The following is a 21884-nucleotide window of genomic DNA, read 5'->3' as shown; positions in this document are numbered from 1 at the left end:
AGCTGCAGCACAAATTAGTAGATCTGCTCAGCCCATGTTTAGAAAATTAAGCAAAGCTGGATGTCGTGTTTAGTTTTGGGGCGGGGAGCGGGAAATGCGTACAACTTTGTTAACCAGGAGCAAGAACGGTGTTGTGTTAACACGGGTTTTGCAAACTTCATCCTAAATCACACGGACGTTCGGATATGTCTGAATCATGCTTTTGCCACCTTCCTTTGGCTTAGCCAATAAATGTCTATTAGTCTCCACTTTTTGGACTCAGTCTCATCCTCAACATTTGGTATCAGTGGCTTATCTCTTCAGCACTACAGCAGGCCTTACACTGGCATCATTTGTACTAGGCTTAGCCGTGCTCAGGGAACTAACCCTTTCTCTGTTTCTATGACTGTCAGCGAGTTTGAGGAAGAGGAGGGGGGCTTTTAGTGTTTCAGTTTTCAGCTTTTCATTCAAGAATTTCCTCCGTTTTCTTTGATACTTGTTGAGCACAAACCTCTGCTGAAAGGCCCGAGGTCTTCCTTCAGCGTGCGGCGAATATGTTTAGACTGCCGTTATAATAATTTGCAATAGGCTCTTCCTGGCCGGCTGCTCGTGGATACCAAAACGCTGTCAAAGCGGCGTATTACTTTTCCCATTGTGATACTGTACTCTCTTTCACCTTTGCTAATCCTTCTTCCAGCTCCATCGGCGAATTTGCCCGAATGATTCTTAGACAAAACCTGAGATGCAGTAAAAATAAACAATGGCACAGAAGAAGCTTTGCTCTGCGCTGTAATAGGTTTTACATCTGTTGTACTGGTATGTTTTGTTTTTCTTGTCCTCCTATCTGAACAAGTCGTAGGAAGACTCACAGGAAGTTGAGCAGCAGTTTATTTTTAAAGTGTTTTTTTTTTTTATAAAACACATTTTTATAACATGCAACATGGGTTCATGGTGCTGTGTGGGGCTTCATCCTTGAGTACAAATCTAAAGTGTGGAGACGAGTATCCGTCCAATCTCTATAAGTTCCTCTTGACTGAAAGAGGCGTCTGATTGGTTTCAGATACATTTTGCTGTGCTGCAACAGATGTAACGGCCCCCACAGAGTCCTGATCTCAAATTCATCAACTCAGTCTGGGATTAAATGAAGAGACAGAAGAAAGTGAGGCAGCCAAAAGCTGCAGGAGGAATGTGGCAAGTTCCCTAAGACACGCTGGGAAAGTGTACTTCAAAAAAAAAGCGATCATACCAAATGATGTGTTTTGGCATTATTTTTAAAAGCATCGACAGTTTAGTTTAAGGTCCTAAAATGTTTGGAAAGTTCTGGAAATGTAAGATGCACATCGTGCACTTTCAGTGAGACTTTTCAGAGATGATGGTTTAGCTTTCGGAGATTGATTTTTAAATATAAAAATTATACAACAAGCTAGAAACCTTGAAATGTTTTATTGTGGAAAAGAAAAACACATTTCTGCTGGGAGTAGTATTAAAGCTGGGCTTTACCCTAGGGATCTCAGCCCCCTCTTTACCTTAACCTTCTCCTCCTACTCTTCCTTCCAGCTTTCCCTCCCTCTGCCTCTCTGTTCCCTCCTCTTTCCTTCGCCTGCTGTCTGTACACCTCCCTCTCTTCTGCTCCATCTTTTGTATTTTTACTTTTTGGTCTCCTGCCACCCTGCGTTTTTACCCAAATCCCCCTTTCTTAAAAAATCCTTTAGATAACTTAAAATATACCTTTAAAAAACAGACGAGTGGAAAATTAAAGGAAAAAAACTAAAGTCCTTAATCCTACACTGAGGGTCTCGGCTGTGCTCGGATAGTTTGTCCCGTCACAGGAAAGCGACACCTCAAATTCATACAAAGTCGCTCTGAATGAAACATTGTTGACTGCAGTCATCTCTTCAGTCAGCGGATCTCACACCTGCACATAATTTTGCACTGACATGTTAGACGTCGTTATTCTGTTACGACTTCCAGAGACGTTGGAAATCAACGAAAAGCCAAATTGAAGGTTTTGTGGTGGAACGTGGTGGCGAACCAACACGTTACACAAAATCTTTGTTTGTTCTTGCTTTGGTTTGTCGCTCATCTTTATATCTATAAGTGCTGTAGTCTGTCTTTAATTTTCCTCACTTTCTTCTTCCCCATAGCTCTTTTTTTCAGCTTTTTCCTTCCCCTTCAGTCCCCCCCCCCTCCCTCGCAGTCTGTGCGGTGCATTTGTCCTTTGAAGTGCCGTATTCTGGTCTGTTCTTTTCTGTTCACGCCCCAGCACTACGTGCTGTCAACGCTCCTGGCAGCAGATAATGATCTCCCACTGCTTTTGTAATTGGCCAAATAAACACTTGACAACACTAGTTTAAAACAGACAAGTTATTTGGTTTTAATTAACATAGCAGGGCCTGTAATGGCTTCATTAAAAATGCGTTATTTCAGCTGCACGTTTGATTATGTTGGAAACGGACATCTTGAGGGCCTGTGTTTATTTTCCCTTTCTTTTCTTTCATGGCTGAGCGTTGCTTAGTGTCGCCTCCTCTGTTATCAGTGTTGTTTTATTCATTTGAATTAAGTGACTTACAATTGTGCTATTTATTTAAAACTTCACATTAAGTGCTAATTATTTTTTTAACTGTGTTGAGATTTGCTTTTCGATAAGGACAAAAAAAGGGGGGGTGGGGGGGGTTTATGGGTTTATGTTAGCCGATCATTTTACGTCATATAATTTTTCATAAGAAAAAAGAGATAAAATAGCAAAGATTGCAGAAAAACACCATCTGTCTTTTTGTTCGGATCCTGGGTTTTTAAATGCGAGGATCCCCAGTTATTATATTTCCTCTTTAGATTTCGCTTCTGCACAAACACCGCTTATTTCAGTTTTTTTATTGTGTTAATTTCAGTATTTCTAATTAACAACTGGAAAATCTTTTTGCGGGCGGTTAATTAGTTCTGTTTTTTTAATTTTTTTTTCCCTAAATTGCTATTTAGTCAGATGAAAATAATATAATATTTTAAATTAGGCAGACAGTTTCCCTTTCATTTCCCTGAATGATTTCTGAAGTGGATGATTAAAATTTATATTGACTCAAGGTTAAAAACAAACTGCAAAAAAGGGAAATAGATTGTGTCTGTCTTATGTATGTATGTATGTATGTATGAATGTATGTATGTATGGCTGTGTAGGCACAGGAGAAGAGAATATGGCTTAGGCATAGCAGAGGAAAAACAACAGCTTTGTTTGTTGACAGATGCCTCCATGCTTATGGTCTGTTAATTGGATAACAATGTAAACAATCACCGATGGTGCCCGTCTCCTGTGTCAGTGTGGCATCTTGTTTCCCTACTTTTCCTTTTCCGAGTCAGATGCTGCTCTCCTCCCGCTTGCCTCTCCCCCGGCGCTCGGCGAGCACAAACTCTCTTCCCGATTTTGCTCAGAACACATACACTCACACATTCGCACGTAACCCACAGACGCACATCTTCACGCGCACCTGCTCCACCCCGAAGCCTCATTTACTCCTACCTGATGCTGCGGTGTCATAACAGCCTGTCGGGTTCATTAGCATGGCAGCCATTTGTGAGGCGCTGCTCCCGAGGTGGGAAAAGGAATCCAGCAGCTTCTTTTTGATCGTTTTCCCCCACCGTCGGGATGGAATATGCTTGCTGAGAATGCACGGGTGGAAACAAACATATAATCTCTTCCTATCGTCTCGCTCTGTGCTGCGAGGCTGTCGACGGGGTGAGGGGCATAAAGTTGATGTGGCAGCCCCTCCCTGCCCGCACCGGGCTCTGAAGGATCCCGCTGAGAAGTCAAGATGCTAAATGACACCTTGAAATGAGGATAAAGAGATGAAAGGGAGTCCAAGGCCTTCTAGATCTAGTGTGACATTTCCAAACACCCATGGGAGATCGAGGACGTAGTATCTGATGCGGATTTGTCCACCTTGTCTAATTTAATTGCCTTGAATACTTTTTTAGTTTTGCGAAATTGGCGCCTAACAAAGATTTGAACGTGCCAATTGAAAATATAAAAATGTGTTTATTTAATTAGACTTATAATACATTTATTATATGCTCAGAAGGTGAGCACAGGTGATGTCGTGGTTCAATTAATGGTCAGAGTTCACATTTCATTGCCTACAAAAGTCTGTTTTAAATCTGTTGCTTTGCTTGTTGTGAGGCCGACCTTTACTGTGCTCGGCTTGCCCTCTGACCTTCTAGAGCAGGTACAGGGAGCTGGCTAATTATCCCACCGTGAGTTTAGAATAGGATCTCTAATCAGAGGGGCTGATGCAGCAGTGACCAGATAAGCCTCGGACACATCTCGGTGTCACACCGCCTCGCCCATTCAGCCCAGGTGTTAGATTGGCCCGATGTAACACAACCCCGCCAGTGATTAGCTCACATAAGCTAAGAGGCCCACAGGGGTGGTGGGTGTCAGAGGGAGAGAGTCGGGTTGTCCTGTTTTTAAAAACAGAGGTCAGACCTCCTTCATGTCGGCTAACTCGATCAGCTCCGCGGTGGGTGGTACTGCGTCGTGTGGAGTTTTCAGAGCAGATAAATGTTTTTTGCATTATGAGAAATGTTTCTGTTAAAGAAGAAATTACTCACATAAAATTCTTCTCTGGCTTCCCACTGCACTCAGTCTGTGTCTCACACACAGACACACACTCCTGTCCTGTAACCTTCATCAGTTTGTTCTGGATTGGAACCTTTTTAAGAAAACAAACCTAATGGTCCGCTTAGGGAAGCAAATCTCTCAATTCTCAGGTTACTGCTTAGGATTTTTAAAAACACGATGTTAGAATAATACACAACGTACACACTCTCTTGCAAACACACACACATTAAATGAATTTAGCACTAAAACCACACTGTTTTAAAGCCTGACTCTTGGGAATAGATGGTGAGACAGTCACACAGGGACTTCAGTGAATGACCGAGGCCATGGTGACACTAGTGTAGATAAATCTGAGAAGGTATTTTAAATAGTTTGATAAAATTAAAAACAGGGTTGACAGATTTGATCATTTTGTTGGTATTTTGGCTCATTGAGTTGATTGTACATTAGGAGAGAAACCTTTAACAGCAATGATTCAGAAATGTCGTCTTTAAGAAGTAATAGTAAACAATTGCACGTTCCACAGTGTTACACTCCTCTGACACCCCTATTGGCTTTGCCAGTCACAGTGCAAGAGTCATGTGGGAGGCGCATGGCCTGAACGTCCATATTGTTCACGCTTGAAGACGTGTTCATAAAACCATTTGGGGGTTCACCGCTTTTGGCTGCTACAACTCAAGCTAGAGCTCATCATGCCCTCCTTGTTTGTGCTGCAGTCTTCAGTACTGTACTGGGCCTGGGGTAACTTTAAACTAAATTCACTAATGACCAAAAAGGCCAGAGTGCACCCCCTCACTCAGGTTAAGCTCTCCGCACAATAAACAGAAACCGTGGAGCAAAATAACAAACAAGTGAGGGCAAAACAGCCACCTAGCTAAACTCCAAATCAAATGAAACCACATTGAGGAGAGCTTTACGAGTGCCTGCAGCAGAAATTGGCTTCAAGTTAACGTCTTTGTTTTATGCTGCCGATCGTAATCAAGCAATCTGAGGATTGTATTTTGGGGAAGCTGTGATTAGTTTCTGTATTTGCAGCAATCTTTTGCTCAGTCTAATGTTGTCTCCCCCCCCCCCAAAACACCACCTTGTCTCTTCTCAGATCACCCAGCTTGATCCAGGGTCGACCCTGTTAGAGGCCAAGTTGTTTCCACAGGAGACGCTCTTCCTGGAGGCTAAAGAATAAGAACAGGCCCTCCGATCCCCGAGAGGTCCGACTGACTGACTGATGAACTGGCTGGATGCACACTCGTCACCGAGCATGGCCCCCACACATCAGTCTGGGCCTCAACTAGACACACACACACAGACACATACACAAACTACCATCTCAGACACACATAAACACACTGGCATGCAGATCCAGTGACACACAAGTTGAAGTAAGCTTCTCTGCCCTCAGCCTGGTCGTCGTACATGAATGCCTGATGTACACGTGTTGCACAGAGGAGCAAAGACAGTACCACAAGCACACAGCCAAAACATTCACCTCTACACCCCCCCCCCCCCCCCCCCCCCAAAAAAAAACCCTCCCCTCACACTCTTCTCGACTTCACGTTCCCAAACTGCTGTGTCATTGTTTTCTCTCACAACACAAACACCGTACAAATAACAGCATTCAGAGACTGAGTAGACAAATCTTTGTCACACACAAAAAAAACAAATAAAAAAAACAAGGACTTGTTTCCCGTTTCCTCATTGAAGACACCGAGGCTGCTTTTTTTAAGACATGTTTTTTGTGTGTTTGAAATTAAAATAGAAAAGGCTAAAAAATGTAATTAAATAAACTTCGAGAAGAGGCGTAGCTCCGCGAAGCCCGGGCCGTCTCATCTCCATTTGTGTTTACCCACTGAACCTTTTCCCCAAACCGCCCTTCTAGAGCTGCACACCTCCGTCTGCTGTCCAGGTGGGGTTGGGACGCGACACGTCGGCCCCATCAAGCTCCGTTCTTCCTGGTTTCCGCATCCACTGCCCCAAAAGCCAATAGATTGCTCAGTTTTTAGTTTGTTTTTTTTCTCCTTTGAATCCTTTTTAAGTTTGATGCTGTATTAGTTTTAGTTTGATATACATTATATAAAATATATGAATATGAACATCAATTTGTCTCAGGCGAAAATCTGTTGAACCTTATCGCACGCATACACACGTCTTCTTTCGTCATGTGAGAGGATATTTTATAAACTGGAGATCTGATTTTCTTCAATTTGTGTCACAACTCTGGGGTAATACCGAAAGAGGGAAACAAAGCCAAGGAAAAATGTGTGGCATTTCTATGCTTTTATTAAGTGTGTGTGTGTCTGTGTCTGAACGGGATTCCAGTCCTGCTCTGATTGTGCATCTTCACTTCTTGCAGATACCAAAGTTTAGATTTGCACACTCACTCGTAGGCCTTTTACTTCTCCTATTATTCTCATTCTTACATGACCTGCTGAAATCAGCCAAACTGCGACTAATTTCCTGCCTTCAGCGAGGGGAGATCACACGGGCTTAGCCCTCCATCTGTAGCGGGGCTCCTCTGTCAACTAAAGGCAAAGTTTAAGAACCCCATCAGAGTCATAAATGCCATAAACAAACTACTTCAGGCGAAATGCTGCTCCCTCGTGAATAAGCGCTCAGACTTGGATTATACTCACACATATGTAATAAGACAGGACTAAAGCAGACTTGGCAAAAGGATTGCTGTTTAAATTGCAGTTTCACTGATTATATTACAGACTTTTGTTTTGTACTTAACAGTGGACACTGATGGGAACACATTTTGTGTTCCCACCAAACACCGCCTGTTCATATTATTTTAAAAAAAACTGATGTGCTTTTGGAAGCTGTACCTCTACAGTTAATCTTTTGATCGATGCTTATTTGAAGTGTGGACTCTGGTCTCAGTAGCACAGTTTGTTGTTTTTCTTTCTCTTTCAGACAATTATAGGACCTTGTGTCTGACTTTGACTATTTTTGGAGTGTGCATTAGTCTTCAGAATAACTGGCAAATATTATATATTTTTATTTCTTTGGATCAGAAGAGAATGTATTCCTTTGAGAGACTAGGGACCTGTCTGAGGTGTACCCTAGAACGGCTGGGAGAGGCTCCAGCAGTCCCCAAGATCCTCAAATGGATGAGCAGAAATGTAACATTTCTTTTCAAAGAGTAGTTATTACAATAAGAATATTAAAATTATCCAAAAGTTATAACATGTTACATCAGTCAAAGTGAAACTTACTGATTTAAACTACTTTTAGAGGAACTCTGTCTCTCTGAGGTGCACTGCAGACCTAGAGTAGTTTAAACCAACTTTAAGTGCTGGGTTAGATTAAACTATTATAAATAAGTGGAGGAAGCAACGTCTGTTTAAGCTATTTAGAGGTAGTCTTACTTCTGTAGGCTTCAACTTTATCCTCTTCAGTGAATGAGACAGTTACCGCTATGGGTGCTGTCTTTAAATCTTGTGCTGTTCGTGGTTGAGTAATACATGTCTCAAAGAATTATGTGTCACCAGCAACAATTTATAGTCATCTCTTTTTGCTTCGGTAAATCTGGACTACTGGTGTGTTACGCACGGTGAATATATCACACAAGCATCCTGTGTGTGTTTGTTTGCCTCTCTGTGGCTGCCTTGTTTCTCACGCGAGGAATGAGTCGACCTAATGTGCTCAGCAAGCCGCACTTCCAAAGGTTCGACCCGACAGGAGCTCCTCGCTGAAGGCAGCTTGAAAGCGGGATTGGGAAAGATGCGCTGCAGGGCAAATCCTCCTGACTTTGCTGTTTCTTTCTGCATGCCAGAGAAGTGTAATATTTGTCATCCAACACTGGGGAAAAAAGACACAACAAACGCACCTGTATTTAAAGTAAATAGCTGCTATTAGAGTGGGAGAGCTAATAGCAGAATCCATTTCAAGCCAAACTTGTTGAGCCAAAGTTGTGGCGCTGACTCTTGTGGCCAAGTCAGTAATGTTGGCATTTACTGCATTTGCAGCGCTGGGATATACTAGTTGAGAGAGAAGTAGTAATTATTATATATTTGGTTTTCCTTCTCCATATCCATGAACTCAACAACCTCTCAGTCCTGGGCCTTACACTGCATCCTGCCTAAACATGTGTTTAAAGCTTCATATGATTGGTCGGGACCATCCTGGTTGGCTTCCATTCATACCCAAATCTTGTCACGATGTGTTGTTGTAGCTGAAATGTTTCCGTTTAAACGTGAGGAGCTCGGTTCAGTTCAGGAAAAATGCTGAACTTTGCTGAAGCTCTAAGGGCAGAAGTTAAATGTCTATGGCTGACATTTGTGTTACTCAGATTTCACTGTACCGAGATAAGAGTTGAGTGCGCTGGCTGTACCAACACGTGCAGCTTGGGGCGAGGGTGAGCTCAGGGCGGGGCGAGGAGCTCAGTGACCGTGAAGCTGAACGTGTTTATGAAAGAGGCAGATGCACCTCTGCTCGTCTGTCAGAGAGCCTCTGCCTCAGAGAGGGGCGCACATAGTGCAGCTCCTCTCGACTGTGAGATTACAGTTTCTGTCGTGCAGCTTTTTGAACGCCATGTACATAAGCATGTTCATTTGTACCGCTGTGGCTAATGAGGCTGCAAGGGTTGGAAATGCCAGTGAGGCCTAATGATATTTCTCTCTGGTACCTGACCAAACTTGTCTTAAGTTAACGGGCAAAAGTCACCAGGTTTAACTGGGGAGAGACAGCTGTATGAAAGGGTTTGTCAGCAGTTGAATGAGTCAAAAAAAAATTAATTAGGCCTCTGTTGACTGGCCACTTCTAACAGGAGGACAAGTTTATAAGGAGCTCTGTCAAAGGTTTTTGTGACTGTTTTTCTCAAGTCCTGAATTTTTTCCACAGGTGCTGCATCTCGTGTTTTACCCTTACATATTGTTCATATTCCATTCCTTCACAGTATGGTTCGTGTCTGTTTGACCAATGCCAAGAATTCCTTCCAAATTAGTGTCTACAACAAACTTTCAACTAGAGATCTGTCACTAATCAAAAAGACAGGAAGCAAAGCTGAAGATGCTAAAAGGTCTTCACTGCTAGTGACCAGGAGGGGCAGTATTAGAAAGAAGTGTATTAGAAACAAGTCGATCACAGGGAGAGCTCAGTTTGAGTCCTTTGGAGACAAAGTTAGAGAGACGAGACTGAAGTGTGTGGACATGTGCAGATGTAGTGGATATACTGCCATGCGGGAAGAAAAGATGAACACCACAAAAACATTTCAACTCTCAATGCAGAGAGTTGGCGTGACAGAGGAGGAAGATGGAGGCAGATGTCCTGCTGTGGCGACCTCTAAATGAAGCGGCCAAAAGAAGAAGAAACTTCCCATCTAACATTAATAAAAGGGCGAATAATCGTTAATTAATGTTTTTGAGAGCTGGCGGAGTGTAAGTGAAAATGGTAAGAATATTCTGAAACTGTTGGCATTTATTATATAACCACGTTTCAGTACTATAGCCATTCATTTCAATAATGGTTAACACTAAGAGCACAAAACCTTCCAACTGCAAACTGTGGGTTCAAAGCAGTGATGAGAAACTTTGCATGTGTTCCTGCACTCGATGATATACCAGCTCAGGTGCTTTTATAATCTCATGACCCTGATCTGAGTTTGCTCAGATTAAATGCAGTCTAATGAATTTTTGTTGCGTAATTTTCAAAGCACGAGCACCAACAGATGGGAATCTAATGTACTCACATTTATGCATCACTTATTTAGTCTCGCTGCTCACACGGATTTTTAATTACACATTCAAACAGCCCTTGGTTCTGTGCACTTCAAGCACTTCATCGACCTCACATCCACAGCCAATTTAGAATCGCCAATTAATCTGATGTGCATGTAAGAGGAAGCTGGAGAAAACCTGCAGGTACTTGGGAGCAAACTCCACACAGAAAGGCCCCAGCTGGGATTTAAACCAGGAACCTTCTTTTTGCAAGTTGACAGTGGTAATGACTCCACTATTATGCTGCTGTATTTCAGATCTAATGTCTGTATCACAGCACCATCTCGTAAAGCATCCTCTGACCTCTGTAGGACCTCTGTTCCTTCCTATTTTACCTTTTGTTGATTTGATCCTTCAAAGACCAGCAGGTGCTTTTCTCTGTGGGAACACAAACAGTTCTCGTGACATTGTCAAGGTTTCACTTTAACTCTGCTTTTTTTTTTTTATGGGACAGTGGTGACAGACATGACAGGTGCAGTTTCACCGTTTTAAGATTCCCTAAAACTACAATTTTCCTTTATTCGACCAACGCTGGGAGAGCCAGCTCAGTAGACACAGGTCACATTTGACCAGCCTCAATGTACAGAAATTTGTAGCTACTGCACAAAATATAAAACTTTTAAATATTTTCATTTTTATATATTTAGGGTCTCTTGAAATGTCAGACGTTCCTTTGGTTCAGCTTCTCCAATCTGATCTTTATCACGTGACAGAAAATTGAACATCTTTAGGTCTCAGACCATGTTGAAGTTGTTCTTTCTCTTTTTTTAAGCATTACAGGCAACAATTTTTTTTGTTAAAATAATCAGTAATCTAAATAATTCTATGTTGTTGCCCTGAAACACCTCTCACTGGGTTTTTGGGGGGCTACATTTTAGGCAAACTTTGGCTGGATGTCTTAATCAGTGTCTGTCTAGGCAACACCCCTTAAATCTGACACCAGCGGGACAAGAAAGTGTCTGTGTGGTAATGAGCTTACGCTGCCGTCCTACGCCGCCACAAAATCAGTGGTGGCAACATCAGGTTTCTGTCTTGATTCTCTGACCACAAAAGAGGAAAGCGTCCATGATGTTTAACCAGCTCCTTTGGGGTCAAGAATGCAGCCCACTGGCGAGGGAACAAAATTCCTGACACAAGTGATCCCTCCTCCCTCCTTTTTGAAGTAGGACCCAATGAGATCTCAGAGCATGGCAGCTCCTTGAATCACAGGATCTTTGCCCATATCCCAGACTGGCCTAACCTGGAAGGTCACTCCGAGTTTACTTTCTCAGAGTCGCGGGCCCTGCCCAAAGAAACAGAATCTATGCAGCTTAAACTGTTGGGTGGGCACAAAAGGAGGGTCATCTCTCCCTCGCTGTCTCCCTCTGTTTGCAGCTCTGTTTGGAAATGACACAATGGACATGTAAAGACTGTAGTTTTTATCTTGATTAAACAAAAACTTAAAATAAATTAATGTAACTAATCTAATGTAAAAACATGAGGCTTTAAAGTGCTCTAAATTCTCAAAAACAAAAATGAATGTGTGGGCACAGATCCTTCTTCAGGGTTTCAGCTTGTATGCTTCAATTCAGAGAGCTGTTTTTTCCCCTCTATGCCAAGTTAAATTCCAGATATTCTGATATAGAAAAGAAGAAGAGTATACTTACATTGATTTAAATATGTCTTCTCTGTGTTTCTTCTTATTCTAATACACGGTCCGGGGTGTTAGTGTGAGCAAAACCGCAGCAGATGCCACCTTGTTAGTTTGACACAAGCTCTAAGTCAATAAAGATTATTCAGTTTTATTGGGTTAATATCTTGAAATAAGAGAAGCGAGCCTTCATTAAAATAATTTAAGGTTTTCTGGGTTGGCAGGCAGTTAAATCCCCATGCTGTCTATAAGGAGTTTTTATTTATCATTTAAGGATTTAGTATGACTGTTCTCCAGCACTCATCCATCCTGCTTTTTTATTTTTATTTTTTTTACTAATATTTTTCCACCCCACGTGTCACATTTTTATGCGCATGTACAGGCCCCGAAACAATCCCACATGGGTCAGTAAGTGGTTTCATTTACTTGCATAATAGGACAAAAATGAATCTTCATCTAGGATAATGAAAATTAATTTATAGCCTGTTATGAAGAGTGTCGATGGGCCTTGGAAAATTATATGTAAACCTTATGCTGCCGCTGTGAGGAAAGCAAGAATGTCTCGATTTATGTCACATTTACAGCAATCGGGCAGCATTCTTGCTCCTCAGTGCCAAAGGGAGTGATTCCTTATCGCAATGCAGAATTGTAGCCTTTTTTTTTTTCTATTTTCAGTAGCATTGGTAACTTCATTTTATTGCTCGGATGTTGAGTGAAATCGTTACAAAATCTCAAAAATTATGTTTTTATTCTTTAGTGCCGTTTTATTTCCAAATATTTTAAATATTCCTTTCCTTAGCAGTCGCATCCACCGCAGAGCTGACGGTAGCAGGGGGCGCTCTCTGGTCTAATTAAACGTGTTTAAATGTACAACCGCTTGAAAAACAAAAAACGGAACGTCCCTTAAAAAAAATTTATCCTCCAAAACCAAAAATAACTAAATTTACCAACATATCCTTCTTATTAGATTTTTTTTTTAAAGAACAGTTACATATTTTTACGCCTGAATGTGAAAATGTCAAATAGAAATCTTGTGAATACAGATGCAGTTTTATATAAAAGGTTAATAAAGCATCTCGTAAATAATTGGTGAAGATCTGTTTTTTTTTAATGGCATTGAATTCCCGCACATACCTACAGACCATTGCGCTAATAGATTTATTTTAAATATTAATTGAATAATTAAATGTGCGTCAACCATCCCTCGGCCGCTGCTGTGCGCTCTTGTCGCTCAGTTTTCTGAGGACTGCATCCCTCGCTCATACCTCCAGATCTGTCTCCTTAAAACACCACAGAGGCCTTATAAAAACCTGTGGTATTCGGATTATCAGCCACATGGGATAAAGCAATAAATGGACCAGTGGGGTCCTGAATGGGTGCAGTGGCGTGAAGGGGAGTAATTACAGCTTCATATTAATTGTGTTTTCTCTCTCTCTCTTCTGGGCGCACATAGACACACACACTCTCACACACTGAAGCGAAGCGACGGTGACATCTAGGAGGGCCAAGTCTTTGTGCTGAACACTTCAAGTTTCAAAAACAAGGCCAATTGAAGCGGCGGAGCTCAAAGCCGACACCATTGTAGGCGAACACATTGAGTTTTGATTGGGGACAATGGTGTTTCTCAAATTTCTAGCAAAAAGAAAGCCATACTCCATCTGTGATCTCAATGAGCGTCTATTCATGAGCTTCCTTCTTTTCTGCGCCATTCGTTGGTGGAGAAAAGGAGGCAGATGTGGAGGGATAGAGCAGGGGAGAGTGCGTTTTAATTGGCTGCAGTGTGTAGGTCTGTCTCTGTCCTCTTTTTCTCTCGCTCACACTCACACACACACGCTGGAGTTATATGCGACTATAGGCTGTGCAATAATCTCGCCGTGTTGATGAATACTTGTAGCCCATTCATTAAACAAAGATAATCCCTGCCAACCTACCTCGGGGGCAGAAAAACGTATTTTGTGAGAGTGTGTGTGTGTGTAAGAGAGAGAGAGATTGCCTGAGTGCTGGCCAACAGTTTTGGCACAGAGGGACCCTTCAAATCTTTGAAATATTCATACGCCATGGCAGGGTTATCCCCCATTTACAAATAAGTGTTATTCTAGCGGGTGAAGAGTGATGCTTGACAGACCTCTGTCTGCCTCTTTAGCTCAAGTGCCTCTTCACCGTCTGGCCTCACTCAGCCAGGCCTGCGTAAATTTAGCCTATATGTTTGACTTTTGCAGGGCTTGGCGAGTAACCGGTGTCACTTTAGTCGCTTTGTTTGTTTCCTTTTCACACTGCGCTATTTATTCTGCAGCACTGCTTTACTGCAGGTTGGTTTTTGGCAAATGAAGCCCACATTTTCACCAGCCGAAAACCTAAATAAAACGCTGCTTACAAGGAATCATTGGTACTTCTCTGTGTGAGCGCAGAGCCTTTCTAAATCATGAATACAGCCAGAGTCCGCTTTTATGACATCATAACTACTACAGATATGGCAAATTTTAGTTATCTTGTAAAGGCATTTCCTTCTTATGTAGAAAACTATAGATATCACACACACAGAGCCAAATAAAGTGCATTTGTTCAAATATTTGGCCTTGAAATAATCATTATCGAGGCTGTTCATGCTTAATGAATTTGCCTGGTGTGCGTGTGTGCGTATATGAGCGCACGGCAGTTTTAAACTCCCACAGCATTGTGTTCTGTGGCTCTCTAATCTTCACTGCTCTCCTGACTTTGCCTTTAAGGGAATGCATTTAGACCGATCCATTTCCCCAGCTCAGCAGAACTGGTGTGAAGTGGCAGGTTAACAACCTCTTGTCTATAAACCCGGAGTATTCCTCGGTGTGCCCGTCAAGCGTGTAAATACTTCAGCTGAAAGAAGAAAAAAAACTCCAGTGCGTTTCTTTTCTCCGCGGGCCCTTGTCTAACTGCTACTCTAACCTCTGCCTCTGTGTGACAGAGCCGGCTGCTGCAGCGGGAGAGCGCGGGAGGGGATCCGGGCCCAGCCGGGCTGCAGGCGGGGCAGCGGCAGTGGGAGAGGCCGCTAGAAAGCCGCACCGGGGTGCGGGGGCAGCGGAAACATGCTGCTACATATGTTGGGTCAAGCATGGCCTTTGTTGTGATCTTAAAAGGGTGTTAAAAACCCATTCGTCTGTAGCCTTCCTGAAAGAAATGAAAGCATCGCATAGTTTTTGATGCACAGGCCTAATGAAGTGGTTAAAAGAATGTCGGATTTTTTTTTTTTTTCGAAAGTGCCCACAGTCACTTTTAATTGCGCGGGGGGGCATTTTTAATTGGACCAGTGGGAATACCGGTGAAGCTAATCCCCTAATCATAATACATATTTTTCCACAAATGAACTTAAACCAAACTTGACGTGGACGAGAAATGAGCGGTAACTTCAACCAGAGGCGGCAATGACGTAATTAAAAGTCTTGCGACGATATTAAAACAGCAGAGAAGCCTTATGAGCTCCTCCTGGATAAATATAGCTCAGCAAACACGTGTCAAGTCCAAGTAATTGTCACTTTATTTCTACTGTTATTAAGAGTGAAAATTGCGCGTAATAAGAGAAGCTGATGTGGAAACCTTCCTGTTTGCCTGGCTGTACTCTGAATGCGCAGTTTTAAATCAGCCATCCTGAGGTGAGGCTGTAGGCCCATAATCTCTCCTGTGAGCATCAGGCCCTTTCTGCTGTGTGCAACTTTCACTTGCGTGCAGGACGGGCAATTTTTATCCGAGTAAGATCGTCGCCCATGCAGATAATTACTTTGAATGTCAAAAAGATGTAGTTTTAATATCGTCTCTATTAGCCTGTTGGCTAGGTAATTAAGGTGCAGATGACAGCGGCGAGGGAAACAGATGGCATTTGCTTACAGTGATTCAGAAAGTAAACAATGAGCCTGGGAGGGGAGAGAGAGGAAGGGCTGCACACACTCGCTGCTGCACACCGAGCAACCATTTCTTCCAGCTAAAGATGTTGTTGTGGATCACAAAGACTGTTGTCGGCCTCTAAGGTGCAAGCAATTGTTGATGAAAGAAAAGGGGGGGAAAAAGCAGAACTAAACCATCAGAGCTATAACTTTCAAAAAATCCGAGTTCCAGTAGCTGCACGAATCATCAGTGAACAGGTGAGGGAGCAGGTGGCTTGCGCGCGATGCCCTTTTTGTAGCTCTGTGCGCGGCGGACTTCTTAAATCTCAGGAAGCATTAGAGCGTTATCGCTTTTCAGGTAATGGAGGGTGACTGGAGGACAAAGCAGAACCCAAAGGAGAGCGCTTATTTTATGGAGGACAACAGAGGAGGGCGGAAGCAATTTGTTAATCCAGTTTTTATTTTATTTTATTTTTCCCCGGTTCATAGAAGGAGCAGAGCAAAGAATTAAAACGGAAAGCCGCTCTTCTGTCTTTAAGCGTTATCAATACTGCTGTCATTATTATTATTATTATTATTATTATTATTATTATTATTATTAATAATAATAATAATAATAATAATAATAATAATAATAATAATAATATTATTATTATTATTATTATTATTATTATTATTATATCCGTTCAGGTAGTATTTTATTTTTAAAACTCGCCGAGCTATGAATGATAAACTAATGTTAAAATTTTTACCCAGCGATTACTTACTTTTTATTATCTAATCAAAATGCTTTTGCAATAAATAAACAACTACTTTTTTTAAATGCAATTTTTTTTTTTTAAATGCTGAAATAAACGGAAATTTTTTTTTATATATGAGGTGAACAAAATCAGAGCAAACGAAATTGTGGAACCTAAAAAAAGAAAACACTATTTAAAAATTATTATTATTTTTATTATTATTATTATTATTATTATTATTATTATTATTATTATTATTATTATTATTTCAATAACTAAAAGAGAAACACCTAATATAGAACCAAAGTCGTCATTAATAATTTATGTTACCGTTTCAAGCTTCAAATGTGGAGGAAAAAAAGACAAAAAACGAAATTCGGATGAAAACTGGTCTAACTCGCGTGTTTAAATCACCAAGCAGAGAACAACATATTCATGCAGTCCGCAGTATATGGATGAAACAAAAAGTGGCACATTTTCTGTACTTTTTAACTTTTAAACGGATCATGTGCGAAACAAATATTTAAAGCTTGGCGTTGACATTAATGTGAACGCTCTGGTTTTCCCGCGACATTTAGCAGCATCGACAGCTTCTTCCACTTTCTGTAGCAAATATATTACGAAAAAATATATATTGTGTGTCGACAGAGAAAAATCTTGCCTCTTTTTGAACCAATGAAATAAATGATACTTACCTTTACGGATGAGATTACAGTCACGCATCATCTTTTATTTTGAGTATTTTAAGTCTTAAAAATATTCTGCGATTGGATGTAGATGCAGGAATAGCGATTTCATATCCTAACAATCATGTCGCCAAGTTAAACTAGTTTTTAAAATCGAGATATATACAGAAACTTCCTGGAACGTTTGAAAATTTCCTTCATTTTAAGTTTTTTTTTTCATTACATTTCTAATTGTCCTGTTTGGCATCGCACCGGAAGTCTGGTTTACCACAATAATGGAAAAAAACACGGGCTATTGTTTTAAATCTATGAAATTCTGTTTTGGGGGTAATACACTGCATCGATTTGAGCTTTCCGGGAACTCCCTTCAGATTCTTAACACTTGATATTTGGAAAAAAGAACTCAGGTGGACACAGTTGAAAAAAGAGGCAAGCCAATCAGATTGCTCCTTCCCCCTTTGGCCAATGACAGACGCCACATTGTTGTCAAATTTGTCTAATGAAAACGTAGGAGCAACAATAGAGAGAGGAGAGAGGGATCTGTATCCACTGACAATCTCTGGAGGAAGTTAGTGTCTCAGGCTGCGGCGAGTAACAACCTCAGCTCCTCCTGGACAGTTTGAACTTTCTGTCGGGGAGGAATGATCGCTCCTCTCTGCTCAGACTCTTGTCGGATTTAAAGTTGACTTTAAAGTCAGATTTTTGCTTCTTCGGCAGAGAACACTTGGACAGTTTCCACCAGACTTTCGATCATAAATTGTTATTTTTTTCCCCTCCTGTTTCTGTCTGACAGCAGAAATCGGTGGCTTCACCTGTTGCCCGGAGGTGCTAAGAACCGCCGGACAGATGTGATCAGTCCAACGTCGGTTTAACTAAAGCAGATCGTTCAAACGTCGCCGATTTCTCGTTAAAACGTTAGTTTTGCTGGTGAGGAACGCGGGCATGGATCTGAGACCGGAGCTCCCCACAGCCTCCTCCGCCTCACAAATCCACCCCGGAGCGGCGGCAGCGGCCGCGGCAGCCTCCATTCCGGTGTCCATGGCCGGTAACCTGCTGCGAGGGCCCCCGATCCTCCTGCGGGCCGCAGACAAGTACCCGCGCACTCCGAAGTGCGCCCGCTGCAGGAACCACGGCGTGGTGTCCGCGCTTAAGGGCCACAAGCGCTACTGCCGCTGGAAGGACTGCATGTGCGCCAAGTGCACCTTGATCGCAGAGAGGCAGCGGGTGATGGCGGCTCAGGTGGCGCTCCGGCGGCAGCAGGCGCAGGAGGAGAACGAAGCCCGGGAGCTGCAGCTGCTCTATGGCACGGCGGAAGGACTCGCTATCGCCGCCGCCAACGGCATCATCCCACCCCGGCCGAACTACGAAGTGTTTGGTTCCGTCAGCAGCGAAAGCAACTCAGGTGAGCGGATCAAGCTTCGCTGTAATGTTTAAGAAGCGCGTGAGAAGGTAGCAAATCAGTGTGTTAAACTAAAAGGCTTTATCTGTCATCAAACTGCGACTCTGTTAAACGCAGAATCATTTAACCCTAAACATTGAGCCTAATCAGCTGTCACAGCATAAATGCTGATGATGTTTGTTTAACCTTTACAGATTAAATTCTGATATTTGAGCTCACGTGTTAAATCTGCTGTTTGAATACTGGTATGTCTGTCGCTTTACTGCCTCTTTATTGATGTGATTGTTGTACTGATTATGACTCTGTGCTGATACGCTTTTGATGGCCTTCTGTTTTATGCTTTCATTCAATCTTACACACTCTGGTTCTGTCAGCAGATTCAAGCATCCAGAAGTATGAGCTGTTTCCTAAGAACCAGCTCTCCGGGTCCGCCACACCTCAACCATCTGCGGGGAAACCGGCTTCCACCGAAGGTGACTCAGCCCCCGGCATCTCGTCCCCGGACGGCCGCCACGGAGGCTCTGGTTCGGAGAACGGGGATAGCGAGTCTTTCATCAGCTCACCGGTATCCAAGCCTTTGAAAGACGGAGAAGAAACTCCAGGGTCCGTCAGCTCCATCGGCTCGGATTCGGGTTCTGAGACCGACAAAGACGAGCAGGAGCCTTCCCCTTCCTCTGCGGCCTCTCGGCACATGAACGCCATCGACATCCTCACCCGAGTATTTCCCAGCCACAAGCGAAGCGTCCTGGAGCTCGTCCTGCAGGGCTGTGGCAAAGATGTGGTGCAGGCCATCGAGCAGATCCTCAACAACAGCGGCGCTCAGGGCCCCAACAAGGCTGGGCCAGACGAGACGTGGACGGCAGAGAGGATGCTCCAAAATGCGCAGCAGCCTCCGGCTGCATCCGCAACCACAACAGCCCCGACGAGGCCCATGCTCCCCGGGGCTATGACGCTCAGCAACCGCTCTGCGTTTTCTCCTCTGCAGCCAAACGCACCGCACTTTGGCGCAGACCCTAGCACCTACCCGCTGGGCACACACTTGGGACTGAACCCGCTGCGGCTGGCCTACTCGGCGCACAGCCGGGGACTGGCTTTCATGACACCTTACTCCACCACCGGGCTCATGCCCACTTTGGGCTTCAGACCTCCAATGGACTATGCATTTAGCGACCTGATAAGAGACAGGACAATGCTGCACAAGGAGCAAGGCTATGCCAGCGGCCTGTATGGGCCTTTGGTCAACAACACGCCGGAGAAACAGTGAAGCCGGTGGACTGATCATAGAGACACATTCCATTGTATTTGTAGCCACAAGTGTTGAAAATGTGTGATGTGTTCTGGCTACGGGCTGCTGTACATAATAGGATTATCTGGCTTGTAGTCAAATGATCTGAGAGGGATTTAAAAAAAAAAAAAGAAAAAAAAGAAGAAAAGAAACTAAACCACGTAACTCTCCAAAATAATTTTATATGTTAGACCACAAAAGTTTGAATGGTAACCCCTATGTTTGAACTTTACTACGCCATCAGTAAAATGACGTAAAACCGAATGTATTTATAGACTGCAGAATGAAATGAATCCCTATCAGGCTGGAAGAGTAAAAACTAAACTGACACACAAAAGCAAAAGTACGAAGTACGAAGAAATTATTTATCAAAGAGTTCTGACTTTTTAGAGCCTATCAAATTTTACCACATACACGCGCGCGCGCGCACACACGCACGAGTAAAATAAGTTATTAAAACACGTAGTTTACTTGTTAACCCCGTTTCCTGCTGTAAAAGTTGATCTATAACGTGTAAATGCCATTCATGTTTCTTTTTCTTATGTATTATTTCAGTTATCTCACCTTTGTATTTCATTTTGTCTTTAGTTTATGTCCAACTGCCTGTATTATATATTGCATTTGGTAATATGAAATCACTATGCCTATATTTGACTTTTCATTTATCCATTAGTCAGCGCAAATATTTTGTGACAAAGTGTTGGATTCAGTTAGTTCCTCCTCAGATGTTACACGCTGTGCTGTCACAATGTATCAAAACGCTGGAAAAAAATAAATGTTATTTTAAACAAGTGGAACATCACACTTATTAATGATGCTTTCACGGATAAACCTTTCCTGCGTAAAATCTATTTATTCTGCAAAGGTCACCCCAGATATTCTGATATGGAAAGGACACAGAATGCTATCAATTTACAGCAAATCCAAGGCATTTCATCTGGATAGATAGCAGGGTTAAAAATGACAAATATAACAGTACATTCTACTTCTTTTTTTAACAAGAAAAAAAGGACATTTTCTACAGAATCTTACAAAGCAGACAGAATATTTTATATTTATAATCCAGTCAGTGCCAATCTGGCTCACAACACGCACACATCTGACTTGACACAAATAGCCAATATTCCCACTATAATAAAACATTTAATAAACTAACTCCTTTGGGGTTTTGACTCTTCTGGTTCACTCAGGGTCAGACACAGATGTTTTTTCTTCTCGCTCTTATATAGTTTGCCCGATATTACTACAGCCACCAGCATAGTTTCAAGTACATGTAGAGCGAAGCTTTGATCAATAAGTAGCTGTACAGGAGAACAAAAAGTATTATTGTTACTGGTATGAGATTATATGCTTCTGTAACGCGCCAGCAGGTCAGATTCAGCTGGTGGACACCCGAAGGTTCCTATAGTTGGTTTACAGTAACGTTCCCTTCATTAAATCAGCGTGTTGTATAAAATAGTGACAGTTACATTTTCCAAACTACATTTGTTAAGGTGACTATGCAGATTAACTCTGTAGGTGAAACAGTTGCATGACTGCGTAACGTCACAATTGCCGTGAAATCGCACACAAGAAGAAAAAAGTGTAAAGTTTATGACTGTAACTGGAGAAGAAGGTGAAACAAATTAAACGTTTATGAACAAGTAATGCTTTCTTTACTCTTATATTATTATTATTATTTTTTTTGAAACAGTATGACTTTGCATAATTTAATATCCAAATCCTCTCATGATGAGCCTCTCATTCATGGTTATAATAATAATAATAATAATAATAATAATAATAATAATAATAATAATAATAATAATAATAACCATTTTTTATTTTATTTTATTTATTTTTTTAGCAGTGCACGTATCAATTCTAAATCCTTCCCCCAGCTGTTAAAATAACGTTATCATGCAGAGCGGCGGGCCTTCGTTTGTCTGTGGTTGGAATGGATCGCGCCTCAGTGGACAATTACTTCACTCATTCAGGGATTTCAC

The 21884-nt window shown here is 42.2% G+C and overlaps 2 protein-coding genes across 3 annotated transcripts in view; both read left to right on the top strand.

The window, feature by feature from the left end:
- faf1 (Fas (TNFRSF6) associated factor 1) overlaps positions 1 to 6684 on the top strand; it is a 60538-nt gene extending 53854 nt beyond the window's left edge. Inside the window, exon 19 of the mRNA XM_085397769.1 lies at positions 5688 to 6684. Within this exon, the coding sequence (XP_085253895.1) occupies positions 5688 to 5771 (84 nt within the window). The 3' untranslated portion in view covers positions 5772 to 6684. The remainder of the gene's footprint in view (positions 1 to 5687) is intronic.
- Positions 6685 to 16925: 10241 nt separating this feature from the next.
- dmrta2 (DMRT-like family A2) lies at positions 16926 to 20051 on the top strand. Of its 2 annotated transcripts, none has more exons than XM_085398815.1 (2): positions 16926 to 18617; positions 18989 to 20051. In XM_085398815.1, the coding sequence occupies exons 1-2, from the start codon at positions 18158 to 18160 to the stop codon at positions 19876 to 19878; spliced, it is 1350 nt and encodes a 449-aa protein (XP_085254941.1). In that variant the 5' UTR covers positions 16926 to 18157; the 3' UTR covers positions 19879 to 20051. The 2 variants fall into 2 exon arrangements, with proteins under 2 accessions (XP_085254941.1, XP_085254942.1); XM_085398816.1 differs by having other exon boundaries at positions 16943 to 18617; positions 18992 to 20051.
- The last annotated feature ends 1833 nt before the right edge of the window (positions 20052 to 21884 follow it).

The sequence above is a fragment of the Rhamphochromis longiceps genome, linkage group LG23, assembly GCF_057381845.1.
Source record: "Rhamphochromis longiceps isolate RC_006_pf linkage group LG23, R_longiceps_female_GT1.1, whole genome shotgun sequence".
NCBI classification, from domain to species: domain Eukaryota; kingdom Metazoa; phylum Chordata; class Actinopteri; order Cichliformes; family Cichlidae; genus Rhamphochromis; species Rhamphochromis longiceps.
Note: the sequence above shows the minus strand (reverse complement) of the source record. Positions and strands in the feature narration are given on the sequence as shown.